This window comes from Biomphalaria glabrata, chromosome 12, assembly GCF_947242115.1.
Source record: "Biomphalaria glabrata chromosome 12, xgBioGlab47.1, whole genome shotgun sequence".
NCBI lineage: Eukaryota > Metazoa > Mollusca > Gastropoda > Planorbidae > Biomphalaria > Biomphalaria glabrata.
Genome location: NC_074722.1, coordinates 3,728,313 through 3,745,608, shown reverse-complemented (window position 1 = coordinate 3,745,608; position 17,296 = coordinate 3,728,313). Strand labels below are relative to the sequence as shown.

The following is a 17,296-nucleotide window of genomic DNA, read 5'->3' as shown; positions in this document are numbered from 1 at the left end:
ACACAAATCAAACATCAATGGGAACAAAGAACATGAACGGTAATTTTTTTAAATGTTTACCGTAATAGTATTTAATGCTCGTGTGAATAACATCTAGTGATAACGGTTATACTGATGTAAGTCTTCTGCTGTACTAGTGGAGGTTACAGTGACCGAGGTACTTTGGTCTACAATAAAGAATTCATGAGAATCTAACGGTATTTTGACTGTTCTATAAAGACCCTGTTTTATGTAGGCTGTATTCTGTAATGACCCTGTTCTATGTACACTGTGTTCTGTAATGACCCAGTTCTGTTTTGACTGTTCTATAAAGACCCTGTTCTATGTAGGCTGTGTTCTGTAATGACCTTGTTCTGTTTTGACTGTTCAGTAATGACCCTGTTCTGTTTTGAATTTTCAGCAATGACCCTGTTCTTTATATGCCAAATAGATAAAGCAGAAAGTATGGCATATGTAGGCCTATGTATGTCCCGAATAAAAATCAAAACCGTTTGACCAATCTTGATAAATCATGGCGGAGACCGTAGTGTATGTTTAATACCCATCCCACAACCGGAGGACCCAATATGCAGATCAAATAGTACTCAATTGTATCTCTATTAAATAATGAATATTTTGTTAACAAATCAGGTTAACCTGTTTTCACATAAATTCATAAATTTATATTGGATATATGTCGGCTGAAGGGGTAAATCCATTTTAATGCTCTACATTTATTTTCGTGCAAAATATTTTTAAAAATGTGAAGGGAACATTCTCCACGTTTGACATCTAAATTCAATCCAGTTGATCAGTAATACCCACATAAAGGCCTGCAGGCGGTTCTTATCCGTCTAGTAAAGCTATAAAGCTGATCTTTTAAGTTAAAAAGCTGACTTTCTCTTGTGTTTTACAAGTAGTGTATTTGGTGGTGGGGGGGGGGGGGTTGGGGGGGTACATTAAGCATTTTGGGAGGCGAGCCGAATGGATGAATAAAATGTACATCTGATGGCATTTCTCCCAGACAGAAGAGTTATTCTGACATTCCGATGGGGGGGGGGGGGAACTTATGTTAGGCCTAGTACCTGACAAACTTAGGGAAAGTAAAGGAAGTTGATCGTTGTCCTGGCAACAAGACACCTTTGTCAACCGTCGGCCATAAAAAAAAAAACAAAAAACACTTGAACTTTATATCATCTGTCCAATGGATCTCAAGTTCTGAAAGGGGGGACTTTTCTTTTACAATATGTAGATGTACTTTTCAATGAACTCTAATAGGAAAAATAAATCCACACCATGAAGTAAGAAGAGACAGATCTCATCATCCAATCAAAGGGGACAACAGAAAACAACCAATCAGAACCCTTGTCGAATAATATAGTTTAAAAAGCAGAACAAAAATAATCCAGTCGGTACACAAAAATGGGTCACTGACCTAAATAGCTGTAATACATCCAGATACTAGTGTGACCTGTATTATCTAACCCATGGTTACTGCTAGAGTCTGTGTTCGTCCAGGATATATTTGTGGTAGGACTGGTAGGTATTGCTTAGTCATTGTATTTTTTTCTTCTAGTTAAAATAGAGACTATCATTAAACATTTAAAGAACATTTTATTTATATATATTTCAAATGTGCTGTCAAGGAGAGAAAGTCTGGATCTGTGTTTTACCTTTTACCTTTACCTATCCCTTAGTCTGTTGGACCGTTGGGGCACCAGGCAAGATTTGTCGACCGTCTTTCTCCATTCCTCACTTTTTTTTGCCTTGTTCAGAACCTCTCTCAATGGCAGGCCTGTCCATTCTTTAATGCAAAGAAGTTCGAAATACTCTATTTTGTTTTTTTCATGTGAAATTGTAGGATCTCTAATTCTATACAAATCTAGATTGTTTTAGTTTATTCAATACCAAACAAAATAATTAATTACCTATATTAAATCAACTAATCGTGTGGTTTTTTTTTATTGATTCTTGTGTTGTCAGGTAAAAGAGATAACTGTGCACAATTTCAACTTGTTCCGAGATTGGGTGTGGGAGAAATTACGTGTACAAAATTTTGACTAGACAGACAGAGCTCATAAAAGCTTTGTAAAATAAACACTGATTAGTACGGATCGTTTTGGGGCAAACTTTGTATTTAAAGACAAATCGTGTATGTAGCATTTCGTCGCAGAAATAAATTACAACATTCAACTCTAGTCCTTTGTCTTTAAAAGTGTCGGTCCAGGAATGTTTTTGAGATAAGATACATATTTTATAAAAGCTACATGACATCCCAAAAAATGTTTTGAAATAAGATAATCTAATAAGGAATTTTTTTTTCTTCAAGTAAGGATCCCAGTGTCTACACTTTTTTTTTTTTTTTTTTTTTGAGAGTCGGGTAACCACGTGATCCTAAGTGAATATACGAGTCCAGATAATTATTTTTTTACCTGCATGGTAGAGTCAGAAGTTAGCCTGGTACTTTGTCGCTGCTTGGAGATTTGGCCCGGTTCAAGGGTCCGTTGTTTCCAGTCCTCGGGAGCTTATCTGTATTTCAGCCTACTTTCTTCACCTTTTTCTCTCCATAACTTTTGTACCCTAGTGCTTCTATTATTATGTCAGATTTATTCTCAAAATATTTATAGTGCAGTAGTACTACTTTTGAGATATTTAATTTACGATTTTAGCTTAATTTTAATCAAAATTGCAACAATTATGCATCTCATTTTGTTAAACCTCAGATTTTGTAGAGAGTTATCGGACTTAGTGCTGCCCAACATGCCTTTCCTGAAAGTGGCTGATGAAGGTGGACACACCATGACACTCATTTCATACAAAGGGAGGTACGGCTCGCCACAATTTAACGAAGAAGCTTTACTAAACATGGATGATTTCCCTTTAAGAGCAGACGACATATTACTTTGCTCCTACAGCAAATCAGGTAATACCGTAACAGCGTCTTTGTTGTAAAATTTAAATTTGAAATGGAGTTTGTTTCTTAAAAGCAGACATTCCTGAAGTGTCCTCAAATCAGTTGAAAGGACATGGATGCTCCACTTACGGCCAGCGGACAATATCCTGTCTGGGATCTCTCGAATCCTGTAAGACGAAATTTAAAGGATCTCTCGAACTTTTAGTCTTAATTAAGATGAAAATTGGAAGAAAAATTCCTATCATTTTCTCAACGTCTTAACTCTTTCTCTCCTAACTGACAATACCAGCGTTGATTCCAACAGAATGTGGTAAATAATGACGGGGAGAAAGAGTTAAGTTTCCATAAATTAAAAAAAAAAAAATTGATCAGTACAGCGCGGCCACAAACTCAAGGGCGACAATACCTCCGTTTATTATTTGCTTGTATTCTCCCCCTCTCTCCTTCCTCTGGGTTTAAATCTCCAGCTGCTGTAACACTGTACGTTAAAAAATTGTGCGTGTAGTGAGAAATGTGTAGATCTATCTGGGCGTGTTATTTCTTAGTTATCATATGGATAACTGGTCGATAACGACCTGGCAAAATACTGTAAAACTTCATTAACTCTTTCTCTCCGTAATTATTTACCACATTCTGGTGGAATCAACGTTGGTATCGTCAGTTAGGAGAGAAAGAGTTAAGTAAGGCATGTTCACATTATTTCATAGGTAAATATAAAGATCTTCTGCATCTTCTTCTTCCTGGTTCTGTTCCCCGAAGGAAGGTCTTAGCGAGCCCTGAGGACCTTGTGATTGTGATGACTGGATTAAGTGTGTGTGTGTGTGTTGGCTGTCTTGTGTCTAGGACATTATTAATGGGAGACTTCACTTGCACAGGATTTTACTTGCAGGCGCAGATCTAGCTAAAGACAAACAATAAGGAGTTAAATGTAAATATACAATAAATATACAATAAGGAGTTAAATGTAAATATACAATAAATGGGTATTTATGTACAAAAGGTAGAGAATACAAAGTATACAAGTAAATGTATATGTTAGTTAGACTTGATCAAGGGGAGGTGACTCCGAAGTCGAGTTCGGCAGATGTCAAAAAGGGGAAAGGTCAAATGTGATATTAAAGTGATTGTGGGGATGAGATCTTAAAGGGGTGGTGGTGGTATTTTAGTGGATGGGCTAAGTTAGGAAAAATGAATAATTTCTACGCTCTATGTTGCATAAAAAAATTAAATGCTTTGACCTGAGTCTCATGAGTGATACATAGAGTCGGCTTAAGACATGTCGTCTCAGTGAAATGGCCATAGAGTTTGAGCTTGTGCTTTTTAACAGTAGCTACTAAGTCATGGTGGGGGTCCAAGAGCTGTGTTAATCCTGTTCCTAATCTTTTCATTTGTGATGCGGTATTTGTCTTACACTTACAAAGACTCTTTTAGCCGTCCCTGAAAGAGAAAACGCGAGAGTTTTGTTGTTTGTATGTCTTTCCGTTTGTCATGTTTAAATCTCAAAAGGGCTAGTGAAAATCCAATGTTAGCAAATTCTGTATAAAGCTAAAAATAGGTGAATCCAGGGCAGGATTTCCGTAAAAGCAGCACAAACTATAGATTATGTCCACCAAAAAATAATAAGAACATAAAATGTCTACACTGAAAGAGGGTCCCATTACTCCCATATCTCAAATAGCTCAGGGACTTTTCAAGTCACTGGCTTCAACGACGTTTTACTCTAAAGGCGAGCTCTTTTGTTTTCAAAAATTAAAACTGCTAACCTTTTTTTTTCTTACACTTAAAAAAAAAAGATTCAAAGTCTAATATAGAATATACTAAGATTGACGTTTGAGTCTTGAGGTCCCTTAAATGTTCTTTCTGGTGTATTCAGGCCGCCAACTAGCATTATTTTCACGCCTGTTGCTTTGGATGTGATTGCGGAAAATCTTGTTTTAAAGGTTCATTTTGTATGGATAATTCCTCATCGTAGTTGGCACTTCATAATTTCTAGGCTCAGCACGTAAAGATTTCAAAAGATTTTTGGTTAACCCAAAATTCCTTTGTATCAACAATAGCTTCTATAGTAGGACACTATTTTATGTTATCTTATGTAGTAGGCCTACAAGCGTTACTTCCAATAAAGAAGATAATTACCTCCTAAGAATTTCATGTATTAAATCTAGTCATGCATGTCAATCAATAACATATTCATCTCTCCAAATACGAAAGAGCTGTTGTAATCTGATTTCGCCCTTTTGTTCGACATATTAAAATACCCATAGCCACTAGCGGATCCAGAACTTTGGAGGGGGGGGGGGCGATTTTTTTCCAAACCCTAACCCTAACGCCCAGTAAACCCTAACCCTACGCATAAACGTGCACACACACACACACACGCGCGCGCACACACACACACACATATATATGTATATATATATATATATATATATATATATATATATATATATATATATATATATATATATATATATATATAAATATGAGAATAAAAAAGCAGCATTTCTCAACCTTCAGCGAAAACCAAAACAACTGGGGCAGCGCTATAAGGTTCTCTGGTGAAGTTCGGGGCGAAGCCCCGACGCCATAAGCGTTTTCTTGCTTTTTTCACTGCATATACGCATTCTCCTGACAAGTACAGCTCATTCTTCACAATGTAGTTCGGGGCGAAGCCCCGACGCCAAAAGCGTTTTCTTGCTTTTTTGACTGCAGATACGCATTCTCCTGACAAGTACAGCTCACTCTTCACAATGTAGTTCGGGGCGAAGCCCCGACGCCAAAAGCGTTTTCTTGCTTTTTTCACTGCAGAAACGCATTCTCCTGACAAGTACAGCTCATTATTCATCAATGGAGTTCGGGGCGAAGCCCCGACGCCAAAAGCGTTTTCTTGCTTTTTTGACTGCAGATACGCATTCTCCTGACAAGTACAGCTCATTCTTCACAATGTAGTTCGGGGCGAAGCCCCGACGCCAAAAGCGTTTTCTTGCTTTTTTGACTGCAGATACGCATTCTCCTGACAAGTACAGCTCACTCTTCACAATGTAGTTCGGGGCGAAGCCCCGACGCAAAAAGCGTTTTCTTGCTTTTTTCACTGCAGAAACGCATTCTCCTGACAAGTACAGCTCATTATTCATCAATGGAGTTCGGGGCGAAGCCCCGACGCCAAAAGCGTTTTCTTGCTTTTTTGACTGCAGATACGCATTCTCCTGACAAGTACAGCTCATTATTCATCAATGGAGTTCGGGGCGAAGCCCCGACGCCAAAAGCGTTTTCTTGCTTTTTTGACTGCAGATACGCATTCTCCTGACAAGTACAGCTCACTCTTCACAATGTAGTTCGGGGCGAAGCCCCGATGCCAAAAGCGTTTTCTTGCTTTTTTCACTGCAGAAACGCATCCTCCTGACAAGTACAGCTCATTATTCATCAATGGAGTACAGAGCGAAGCCCCGACGCCAAAAGCGTTTTCTTGCATTCTTCTCTGCAGAAACGCATTCTCCTGACATCTACAACTCATTACCCATAAATGAAGTTCGGGGCGAAGCCCCGACGCCAAAAGCGTTTTCTTGCATTCTTCACTGCAGAAACGCATTCTCCTGACCTGAAGCTCATTATTCATACTATTAAAAAACGACCTTTCAAATAATGTTGTACTTGAAAAATATTCTAATTTGAATTTATAGGCCCATAATACATTGCAAATAAAACCGATTTGTTCCTTGAAAAGATAGGATACCCCACGTATTTAGATTTTTGCTTTGAGGATCGCCGCCGAAAAAAAACTTATTCGATAAATATTTTTCAAGAAAACTCTAGTATAAATTGTGAGTCCCAAATTTATTTAGCTAGAAAAATATCAGATTGAAAAGGTTGGGAAAAGGTGACTATAAAAACGTTATTTGAGTTTAGAACTCATCTCAATCATGACTCTTATACTGAAAAATTTCGTTTGAATTCTAACTTTTCCAATGCAAAGTCTTTCTTAAAATATTTATGATAACTTCATGTGAAATTACTAAAACTCTGTCTGGAAATGGGAATGGCGGTAGAGTGAAAACGATTAATCCTCGCTCCTTTACTAATTTCTGCTAAAGATTGCATTTGGCATTAAAGAATAGGTATGGGGCGACTCGATATAAGAATTTAATTTATAGTATATATAAATTATATTAGTGACAGATTTTTTTAATTTTTGTAATTTCTTAACTATAATACAAAAAGAAAAAGTATTGATTTGTCCGATGGGGGAAATGCGATTGCATTAATCGCCCCTCCCACCTGGTACAACCCTTTTTCATTTAAATTTACTAATGATACAATTTGAGATTAGAGTGTGGTACGACATATTTACAATGGGTCACATATCAATACGTAGTTTATATTATATAGATATTCAACTAATTTTATTCACAAACTATGATTCTCCACAAAAATAGGACCGCCCCCCCCCCCCCAGCATTCAGAGAACTAGAGTGGGGAGGGCCGTACATGCAATCGCCCCCCCCCTCACCCCACCGAATCGGCCAAAATACCAGAAAGGGAGAAACATAATATAAAATGTATATATTAATTCAACTAATTTTGTTCACAAACTATGATTTCTCCATAAAAACGGACCGCCCCCCCCCACTCAAAGGGTTTAGGTGGGAAGGGCAGAAGAGGTATTCGTCCCCCCCCCCCCACCGATCGGCAAACAGGGAACGACATAATATAAAGATCGGTTAAAATATCAATAACAAGTTACAAGGATATAGATATTTGATTTGTTAGCAGGCTGTGATTTCTACCAATAAATTGGACCGCCCCCCCCCACTCGAAAGTGTAGGGGGGGGGCGGAATTGATACCATCGCCCCCTCCCGACCCCACCAAATCGGCCAACATACTAGAGGGGGGGGGGCGAAATAATCTAAAAATAGGTTGAAATATAAATAATTAGTATATATTTTTAACATAAGTAATAAATTCGTATACAAATTGTGTGAATCCTATACTAAAGTTCGTCCGCCCCCCCCCCCTTTGGGGGGGGGGGTCGGCCGAGTGGGGGGGGGGCGATCGCCCCTACCGCCCCCCCCTGGATCCGCCAGTGCCCATAGCTGCCCTTTGATTAGCAGTTCTTACCTAATAACTGACCCTCATGGCCCAACTAGGAGTTAGTGTTTGTTTGTTTTTTCGAGTCTTATTTATTTTTTTTTAATTTGTAAAATGTAACTTTCGGTTTATTTATATGTCTACAGGATGCCATTGGATCTGGGAAATCTTGCGATTACTTATCAGTGGTCCGGATTCTACTGGTCAGGAGAAAATTGACAAAGAATCGTACATGATGGAATGGAGGCCCTATGACCAGTACTCTTCGCTGCCCTCTCCTCGAGTCCTCAACAACCACATGACCTTTGACATGCAGCCCAAAGATCTCTTGGTTAAAAAACCTAAAGTTGTGTTTGTCTACAGAAACTTCAAAGACGTGGCAGTGTCTTTTTACCATCATCATTGTGGTATACACGAGTATGAATACAACGGAGATTTCGACAGTTACCTCAAGAGATGGTCATCGGGACAAAGTAGGTCTTTAATGACTGTCATATTTTATATCTATTTATTGTAACCTATAACTGTTTTGAGTTGATCCACTCTTTCGACATTGATCAATTTATCAGGTTTTAGTTTGCATCAATAGCAATAGAGTCTATCTGGAGCCCAGATTTAAGCATCAATAGCAGTAGAGTCTATCTGGGTCCCATATTTAAGCATCAATAGCAGTAGAGTCTATCTGGGTCCCATATTTAAGCATCAATAGCAGTAGAGTCTATCTGGGTCCCATATTTAAGCATCAATAGCAGTAGAGTCTATCTGGGTCCCATATTTAAGCATCAATAGCAGTAGAGTCTATCTGGAGCCCAGATTTAAGCATCAATAGCAGTAGAGTCTATCTGGAGCCCAGATTTAAGCATCAATAGCAGTAGAGTCTATCTGGGTCCCATATTTAAGCATCAATAGCAGTAGAGTCTATCTGGGTCCCATATTTAAGCATCAATAGCAGTAGAGTCTATCTGGGTCCCATATTTAAGCATCAATAGCAGTAGAGTCTATCTGGAGCCCAGATTTAAGCATCAATAGCAGTAGAGTCTATCTGGGTCCCATATTTAAGCATCAATAGCAGTAGAGTCTATCTGGGTCCCATATTTAAGCATCAATAGCAGTAGAGTCTATCTGGGTCCCATATTTAAGCATCAATAGCAGTAGAGTCTATCTGGAGCCCAGATTTAAGCATCAATAGCAGTAGAGTCTATCTGGGTCCCATATTTAAGCATCAATAGCAGTAGAGTCTATCTGGAGCCCAGATTTAAGCATCAATCGCAGTAGAGTCTATCTGGGTCCCAGATTTAAGCATCAATAGCAGTAGAGTCTATCTGAAGCCCAGATTTAAGCATCAATAGCAGTAGAGTCTATCTGGAGCCCAGATTTAAGCATCAATAGCAGTAGAGTCTATCTGGGTCCCATATTTAAGCATCAATAGCAGTAGAGTCTATCTGGGTCCCAGATTTAAGCATCAATAGCAGTAGAGTCTATCTGGAGCCCAGATTTAAGCATCAATAGCAGTAGAGTCTATCTGGGTCCCATATTTAAGCATCAATAGCAGTAGAGTCTATCTGGGTCCCATATTTAAGCATCAATAGCAGTAGAGTCTATCTGGAGCCCAGATTTAAGCATCAATAGCAGTAGAGTCTATCTGGAGCCCAGATTTAAGCACCAATAGCAGTAGAGTCTATCTGAGTCCCATATTTAAGCATCAATAGCAGTAGAGTCTATCTGGGTCCCATATTTAAGCATCAATAGCAGTAGAGTCTATCTGGGTCCCATATTTAAGCATCAATAGCAGTAGAGTCTATCTGGAGCCCAGATTTAAGCATCAATAGCAGTAGAGTCTATCTGGAGCCCAGATTTAAGCATCAATAGCAGTAGAGTCTATCTGGGTCCCATATTTAAGCATCAATAGCAGTAGAGTCTATCTGGGTCCCATATTTAAGCATCAATAGCAGTAGAGTCTATCTGGGTCCCATATTTAAGCATCAATAGCAGTAGAGTCTATCTGGAGCCCAGATTTAAGCATCAATAGCAGTAGAGTCTATCTGGGTCCCATATTTAAGCATCAATAGCAGTAGAGTCTATCTGGGTCCCAGATTTATGCATCAATAGCAGTAGAGTCTATCTGGAGCCCAGATTTAAGCATCAATCGCAGTAGAGTCTATCTGGGTCCCATATTTAAGCATCAATAGCAGTAGAGTCTATCTGGAGCCCAGATTTAAGCATCAATAGCAGTAGAGTCTATCTGGAGCCCAGATTTAAGCATCAATAGCAGTAGAGTCTATCTGGGTCCCATATTTAAGCATTAATAGCAGTAGAGTCTATCTGGGTCCCATATTTAAGCATCAATAGCAGTAGAGTCTATCTGGAGCCCAGATTTAAGCATCAATAGCAGTAGAGTCTATCTGGAGCCCAGATTTAAGCATCAATAGCAGTAGAGTCTATCTGGGTCCCATATTTAAGCATCAATAGCAGTAGAGTCTATCTGGGTCCCATATTTAAGCATCAATAGCAGTAGAGTCTATCTGGAGCCCAGATTTAAGCATCAATAGCAGTAGAGTCTATCTGGGTCCCATATTTAAGCATCAATAGCAGTAGAGTCTATCTGGGTCCCATATTTAAGCATCAATAGCAGTAGAGTCTATCTGGGTCCCATATTTAAGCATCAATAGCAGTAGAGTCTATCTGGGTCCCATATTTAAGCATCAATAGCAGTAGAGTCTATCTGGAGCCCAGATTTAAGCATCAATCGCAGTAGAGTCTATCTGGGTCCCAGATTTATGCATCAATAGCAGTAGAGTCTATCTGGAGCCCAGATTTAAGCATCAATCGCAGTAGAGTCTATCTGGGTCCCAGATTTAAGCATCAATAGCAGTAGAGTCTATCTGAAGCCCAGATTTAAGCATCAATAGCAGTAGAGTCTATCTGGAGCCCAGATTTAAGCATCAATAGCAGTAGAGTCTATCTGAAGCCCAGATTTAAGCATCAATAGCAGTAGAGTCTATCTAGAGCCCAGATTTAAGCAAGATTTTCTGTAAATGAGAAGAAATGCGGAGGGGGAAATAAAGCAACACTGATTGCTAAAATCATAAATAGTTATACATTCAATCTGTAAATGTATTTGATCATCAGGCTATCCTTACAGTGGGACATGTTTGAGCTTATAAATTACAGCATTCTATGGCGTATATATAGATCCTCCTTGATCGAAGATGAGCACATTTCTCGTATCCTTTGAACTCGAAGATGACTGTAAAGTCCAATCCTCGCTTTAAAAAGCCGGCCGCATACGTGACATGGGTAGGTTTGGTAGGTTGCAGATAGGCCTGCTTCTTCTTTTTGATTGGTTTGGCGCTCTTTCACGCTGGCCACTTTTCTTGCTTCAAATCTCGAGACTCTGAGACACACAGCTTCACGAGGAGCGATCAAGAGCTAGTGCTTCTACTTCCCAGTTGTGAATGTCAATATCACATTCCCCTTTCAGACCTTGAGATCTATAGGGCAGAGCTGTAAAAGTCATCTGTTTCTGTTGCCCACAGTTAACGAGAATATCATGTGGCCAGCACAACGCCCGACCACCTTTAATTTTACCCGTACCCATTAGAGCTGGGAGTCCCCAGAGGCGCCCATAAAGATTCCAAAATTAAATATCCCAGACTTCACCTGAATTCGAGCCCATGACCCCATTTCGGAAGCCAAGCGTTTTACCGCTCAGCCACCTCGCCTCCACTCAATGGCAAGGGCTCAGGACTCTAACGGTGAACAACCTACTTCTTTTTATTTATTTATTTTTTTTAAACTCCAAGCTTGAGTGTGACAAAAACAAATAAATTTAGCCTGTAAGTATTAGTCATGTCATCGTCACTGTGGGTCCCGTCTAGAGTATGGGCCACCAACCCTCTTTTACCAGGCTTCTAGGTTCTGAACGAGCCTTGTGGTCCCGTCTAGAGTATGGGCCACCAACCATCTTTTACCAGGCTTCTAGGTTCCGAACGAGTCACCTACGTGTTGCCCATCTGACATCTTCGGATTGTCTGCTTCCAGAAGGTTCTCATCGACCGGCTTTCTGGAGGTCCATCTTCTCCCAGGTCCGTGACATCTGATGATTTGCAGTTTGGTGTTTTTAAAGCTTGTGGTTTTTCTACAGGGTAGGGTAGCTAGCCTCTACGCCTAAACCTCCTCCTTTCTCAGCCGGGCTTGTTGGATTCAAACTGATAGAACTACGCTTATTATAAGCTTTCTCTTTTTTATTATTATTTATTTTTATATTTTCTTGTTTACAAGGGACTTTTTTAAAGCAAGTTTATTTCATTTCATTTAGAGTTTTTTTTATTAAAAATCTTGATTCGAAATCTGTGTCTTTGTCCACGTCTTTCCAGCTGATAATGGCACGCCTTGGAGTTACTCTCTCGGATGGGAGAAAGGAATCTCAGAACATCCGGAACTTCCTGTTTTTGTAACTTCCTTTGAGGATCTAAAACAGGTACTGATAGCGACATTCAATTATCTAGCAACTAAGGCTTAACGAGTCCATCCAGCCCAAAACTGACAGGTTGCTCCCCTTTACCCCTTCTCCTGTAAAAATATTTCCCCCGGACACAATATTTCAGCCACTCGTAAAGTCCAGGAGTTCGAGTGGGCGTCAGAGGTTATTTGAGACGCATGCCATTAAAACATTTTATAGGTAGTGGATGCCATGACTATGGATCATCTTGTGGAAATGAGATGAATACCAGGTTATTAGCTGTGAGCATCATGGCGTCGCTCTGTGAAAACTGGAGCACAAATTGCTCAGGAAAAGAAGAAAAGTAAGGCCAATGACACTAGCTCCAGCTGGAATAACCTGCCTAGTGTGCAGCCAAACATTCCGGGCTCACAAAGGTCTTACCGTTAGAGTGTCTAAGAGCTGAGCCAAGGGCTCTTCGAGCTCTAAGTTTAAAAAAAAAAACCTGATTGAACAAACCGTTCTATCTGGAAGAGATCCGAGTTAATGCCTATGTCAAGCATTGCTCTTTCCGATATATCTGGCACTCCGGGCGCATGGGCTAGAAAGCATGTCCGAAGGCCGAGTATACCAGGAACCTACGGCATTTTCCTATGTTGTACCAAGTTAACCGTGCAGGACTCGCCAATATGTAACGGTCCTTTAGGAACGGCGCATGGATTTTCGACAGGGCCGTGAGAGCTCTCTTTCAACTCCGCTCCGTGGAATGGGTCCACTCTCGCGTACCCCTAGACACTCCCACCTAACCACCTGCCACATGCGGAGGCACAAAACCCCAGTGCAAAGCCCTGAGCCCACAGGATGACAAAAGTGGGTCATCATCGAACCACGATGGATGAACTATATATATAGGTAGTGGAGTGCTTATTTCTATTACCACTTCCGGCAATGACAACCTTACGGAACCGTTTATTATGTAACGTTAAAAATGCGCACATCTTATGAATGTGTGTTGACTTCCATGATGATCAGTTTGTTAAGATTTTCTTGCAGCAACATTAACGGAACTCGCCCTTCTCCCGTTGTGCAAACATAATTTTTGTTTGAATATTAAATATATGGTTTAAGTTTTCACTAATTATTTCTACATTACAATTCTATAATTTTTGTTTCTCCTCAGGATCCATTGACTCAAGTCAGAAAACTTTCAGAGTATCTTGGCTTCTCTTATCAAGATGATTTTTTACAAAATATTTGTGACCTCACAGATTTTTCGGCCATGAAAAAGCGAAAGGGACCTAACTCATTTAAAAACAAGGACGGTAATCCAGTCATGTATAGGAAAGGTAAATCAGACGAGCATACGCAGACGCTTATTATAAATATGTAGGTCAGAACTGCAGACGTGTCACACGTACACACAAACACTTTAATACACGTGTACGAGTTTGCTGTGTGTGTGTATTAATTCTATCCAAAGTAGCACGTGATTGGTTAGCCAATTGTTCTTGGACTTCTGATACAGTACTCATAGTTACATCACTAGCAAATGTCATTAGGTGTGTTTAAAAACTACATAATTCTAGAAAGGGGCGAGGCTAGCACTTATCTCCCTTGGACAGATTTTCCTTCTAGATAGCAGTTTGTTTGTTGTTGTTGTTGTTTGTGTGTGTGTGTTGTTTTTTTTTAACTTATATCATCTCTACTTGTCCATCTGTCTGGTATAAATCTTGTACACGTCATTTCTCCCAGTTCCCATTCTTGGCTCAAATTTTCATCATCAGGCATAATTACAAAGTTAATTAACTTGTGTCTATTCATTAATTTTGTTTTTATACAGAAAAAAAATGGGTAGGTGGGGCAGTAATTATGCGGAGACACTACTCTATGATTGATTGATTGATAGATAGATACATAGATACAGATAGACAGACAGACAGACAGACAGATAGATAGTTAGATAGATAAGTTAGACAGAGAGAGGACAGACAGACAGACAGACAGATAGACAGATAGATAGATAGATAGATAGATAGATAATAGATAGATAGATAGATAGATAGATAGATAGATAGATCGAACAGTGTAACTATTGGCTGACATCCTATCTGAATTATTTCTGGTGTTTTATAGGTTTATTTGCAGTTAAGTTTCATGGTGACCTCTCGAATAAAGAATATAAATTCTCAGTCTTTTTATCGCTATGATTCCCTCTGTAAATCTGCTGGTTCAAAGTGGCTTTGTTCTTCTTATAGACATCAATGCTATAGGAAGAAGATTACGTATGTAGATAACACACTGGATTAGCTGCTGGAAAGAAAACAAAGGGTAATGCACACAGCTCATCAAACCAAAGGCAAGGAAAAATATATAAATACTTTTTTTTTTTAAAAGACATTACCTCCTTTATACAATCAAAGAACGATGGTTGTTCACTTAACTCTTTCTCTCCATAATTATTTACCACATTCTGGTGGAATCAACGCTGGTATCGTCAGTTAGGAGAGAAAGAGTTAATAACTAATAGGAGTTGGACTGGTTGTCAGAGGCTATTTGAGACGCATGCCCATTGGAAGCATTTTATAGGTAATGATGGGCTTAAGACCATTACCACTTCCGGCGTTAACAACCTTGCGGAACCAACCAGTACAATGCGAAAAATGGCCAGCTCCTCTACCACCGAAGCAAAAGCCACCTTAAGCTGCGCTATCTGTGGACGGGAGTGATTCTCCAAAATAGGGCTCCACAGCCATATGAGGAAGTGTGCCCTGAGATGAACCATAGTCGTTCTACGTCTGAAGGAGGCCAATAGATAATAACTAATAAATGTTAGATTTTTAAAAAATGGAACACTTCAACGCGATAGTCCTTTCAAGAACGCGATAGTCCTTTCAAAACCGATGTAGGATCTAGACCTAGACTTAGTCTTTAGCCAAATTTACATTTTTTTATTTTTTTTTTACTTTGAACAATTATAACTGTCAAAATAGAGTTTTCCCAGTGCGGCCAACGAGCTAGAAATTCTTTTCTCAACGATATACATCAACTGTTCAATTTCTTGGAAATTCGATAGAACCGTTTTTGAAATCCGTGTCCAGGCTCCACCCAGGTTCGATGAAGTTGTGACTAAAATAGAAGTATTGTAATAAATGGGCATGGCATGGTGTTAAAAGGGATTCTGTGACATCAACCATACACTTGCAAGATCTTGCTGTTCGCTATATTTTGTTCAATTACTTAGTAAAATCTCTTTCAAACGACAGTGTTCTATGTTCAGAACTTAAATGGATTCTATCTTGTTTCAGGTGAAGTGGGGGATTGGAAGAATACATTCACTGTGGCGCAGAGCGAGTGGCTAGACCAGATGATTGCACGAGAGATGTCAGAGTCCAAACTGACATTTAAATATACACTCTAATATAAAGTAATATCGACTGCTTTCCCTAAACGTTTTAAGGACATTAGTAGCCTACAATGTTGGCTAATATATAATTATTTTAGTTCCAAGATCTACGCAGCTTTGAATTGTCAGCACTGTGATGCCCATAAGAGACATAGAGAGCAGCTTTTGGGATGTTAACTCTTTCTCTCCGTAATTATTTACCACGTTCTGGTGGAATCAACGTTGCTGTTGTCATTTAGGAGACAAAGAGTTAAAATGTTCATTTGGAATGAAATTTTGTAATAAAATGCAGTAGTGTTTTAACTCTTTCTCTCCGTAATTATTTTTCAACGTTTTGAAGGAATTCTTCATTTTGCTCATTACTAATTCAGTACCCTGTTATGATTAAGCTTCAATAGCTTTGTTGTTTTTTTTTATCAGAAAAGGTTGTATATTGTTACGAATCTCACTATCCAGGCTCTCTGCAAACTGCACCATACACCACCAACTTAAAGAACTTGACAAGTCAGGGCTCCAAAATAACGTAAAGGTTTAATGTCCATAAATAACAGCCAATACTGTACAATTGGCAGCACGTAGAACAGTACAAATAGCTCTGCGATAACAAATATCTCTCCGATACCACCGTTCCGCCGTATCAAGTCTTGCACTGGCCTCTCCGTCTCGTTCCGGGCTTGCACTGGGTTCAACAGTTCGGGACTGACTTCACACACTTGGGCTCGTTGTGTCGGACTCGATCACAGACCAAGATCAAGACGCCGTTCGTCTCAACTGTACTTGACAGTACTCCGCACTGAACCGTCGTAATGCTCCGTACAGAACCACACCGTTGAACTGTGCTGTAGTCGACCGTGATCTGAACTCCTGTCGTGAACCCGCTTTCTGAACCCCCTTGACTGCGTCACCTCCGCTCTTATATAGGGTCCCTACTGGCCTTCTCGAACCAGACAGAACGCCGCTCGACGTTTCTAGGTGGTCAGATGACTACAACTCTCGTGACGCCCCTGAGCTCTGTTCACGTCGGCGATCCTTCCCGAACTCTCTTGTTGACACTCGTCTCGGCCGATCGTCGTAACTCGTCACGGTTGACCGCTCGTCTAGCGCTGGCCTGGGGCGATTTGCGTCGGCTGACTACACACACACCACTACCCCCATCTGTGCCACCACCAGGTTTATAACACTGCCCCCTCCTTAGATCTGTCCGTCCCGGACAGAATCAACATCATGACATTGGCTGTAAAGTTTCATCGCTGCAGGCGGGGGTCGATCAGTGGCAGTTGGCTTGCCTCTTGAGCTTGATGGAGCCATCCATGTTGCAGTCAGCTTCCTTCTTCTCCTCCAGTTGGCCTTCACCTGTTTGCCTCGACGTCGTGCTTTCATCGCCATCCACGTTGAATTTAGTAAACGTTTTCTTCTTTTCCTCCAGTTAGCCTTCATCTGGTTGCATTGATGTCGTGAGCGCATCGTCATCCA

At 40.0% G+C, this 17,296-nt stretch overlaps 1 protein-coding gene across 3 annotated transcripts; it reads left to right on the top strand.

The window, feature by feature from the left end:
* Positions 1-1,384: 1,384 nt before the first annotated feature.
* On the top strand, positions 1,385-16,207 carry LOC106078098 (sulfotransferase 1A2-like). Of its 3 annotated transcripts, none has more exons than XM_056005174.1 (6): positions 1,385-1,518; positions 2,703-2,902; positions 8,126-8,452; positions 12,356-12,459; positions 13,601-13,766; positions 15,726-16,207. In XM_056005174.1, exons 2-6 carry the CDS (start codon positions 2,740-2,742, stop codon positions 15,836-15,838), a joined length of 873 nt encoding a protein of 290 aa, XP_055861149.1. In that variant the 5' UTR covers positions 1,385-1,518; positions 2,703-2,739; the 3' UTR covers positions 15,839-16,207. The 3 variants fall into 3 exon arrangements, with proteins under 3 accessions (XP_055861149.1, XP_055861148.1, XP_055861146.1); XM_056005173.1 differs by lacking the exons at positions 1,385-1,518; positions 15,726-16,207 and adding exons at positions 2,397-2,510; positions 14,676-14,771; XM_056005171.1 differs by lacking the exon at positions 1,385-1,518 and adding an exon at positions 2,401-2,510.
* The last annotated feature ends 1,089 nt before the right edge of the window (positions 16,208-17,296 follow it).

Excerpts from the sequence above, each read along its gene's own strand:
- LOC106078098 (XM_056005171.1), top strand. The coding sequence starts at position 2,416 with ATGGTAGAGTCAGAAGTTAGCCTGGTACTTTGTCGCTGCTTGGAGATT. Across the intron at positions 2,511-2,702 it reads CAGTCCTCGGGAGCTTATCT|ATTTTGTAGAGAGTTATCGG; the intron begins GTATTTCAGCCT and ends GTTAAACCTCAG. Across the intron at positions 2,903-8,125 it reads TTGCTCCTACAGCAAATCAG|GATGCCATTGGATCTGGGAA; the intron begins GTAATACCGTAA and ends ATATGTCTACAG.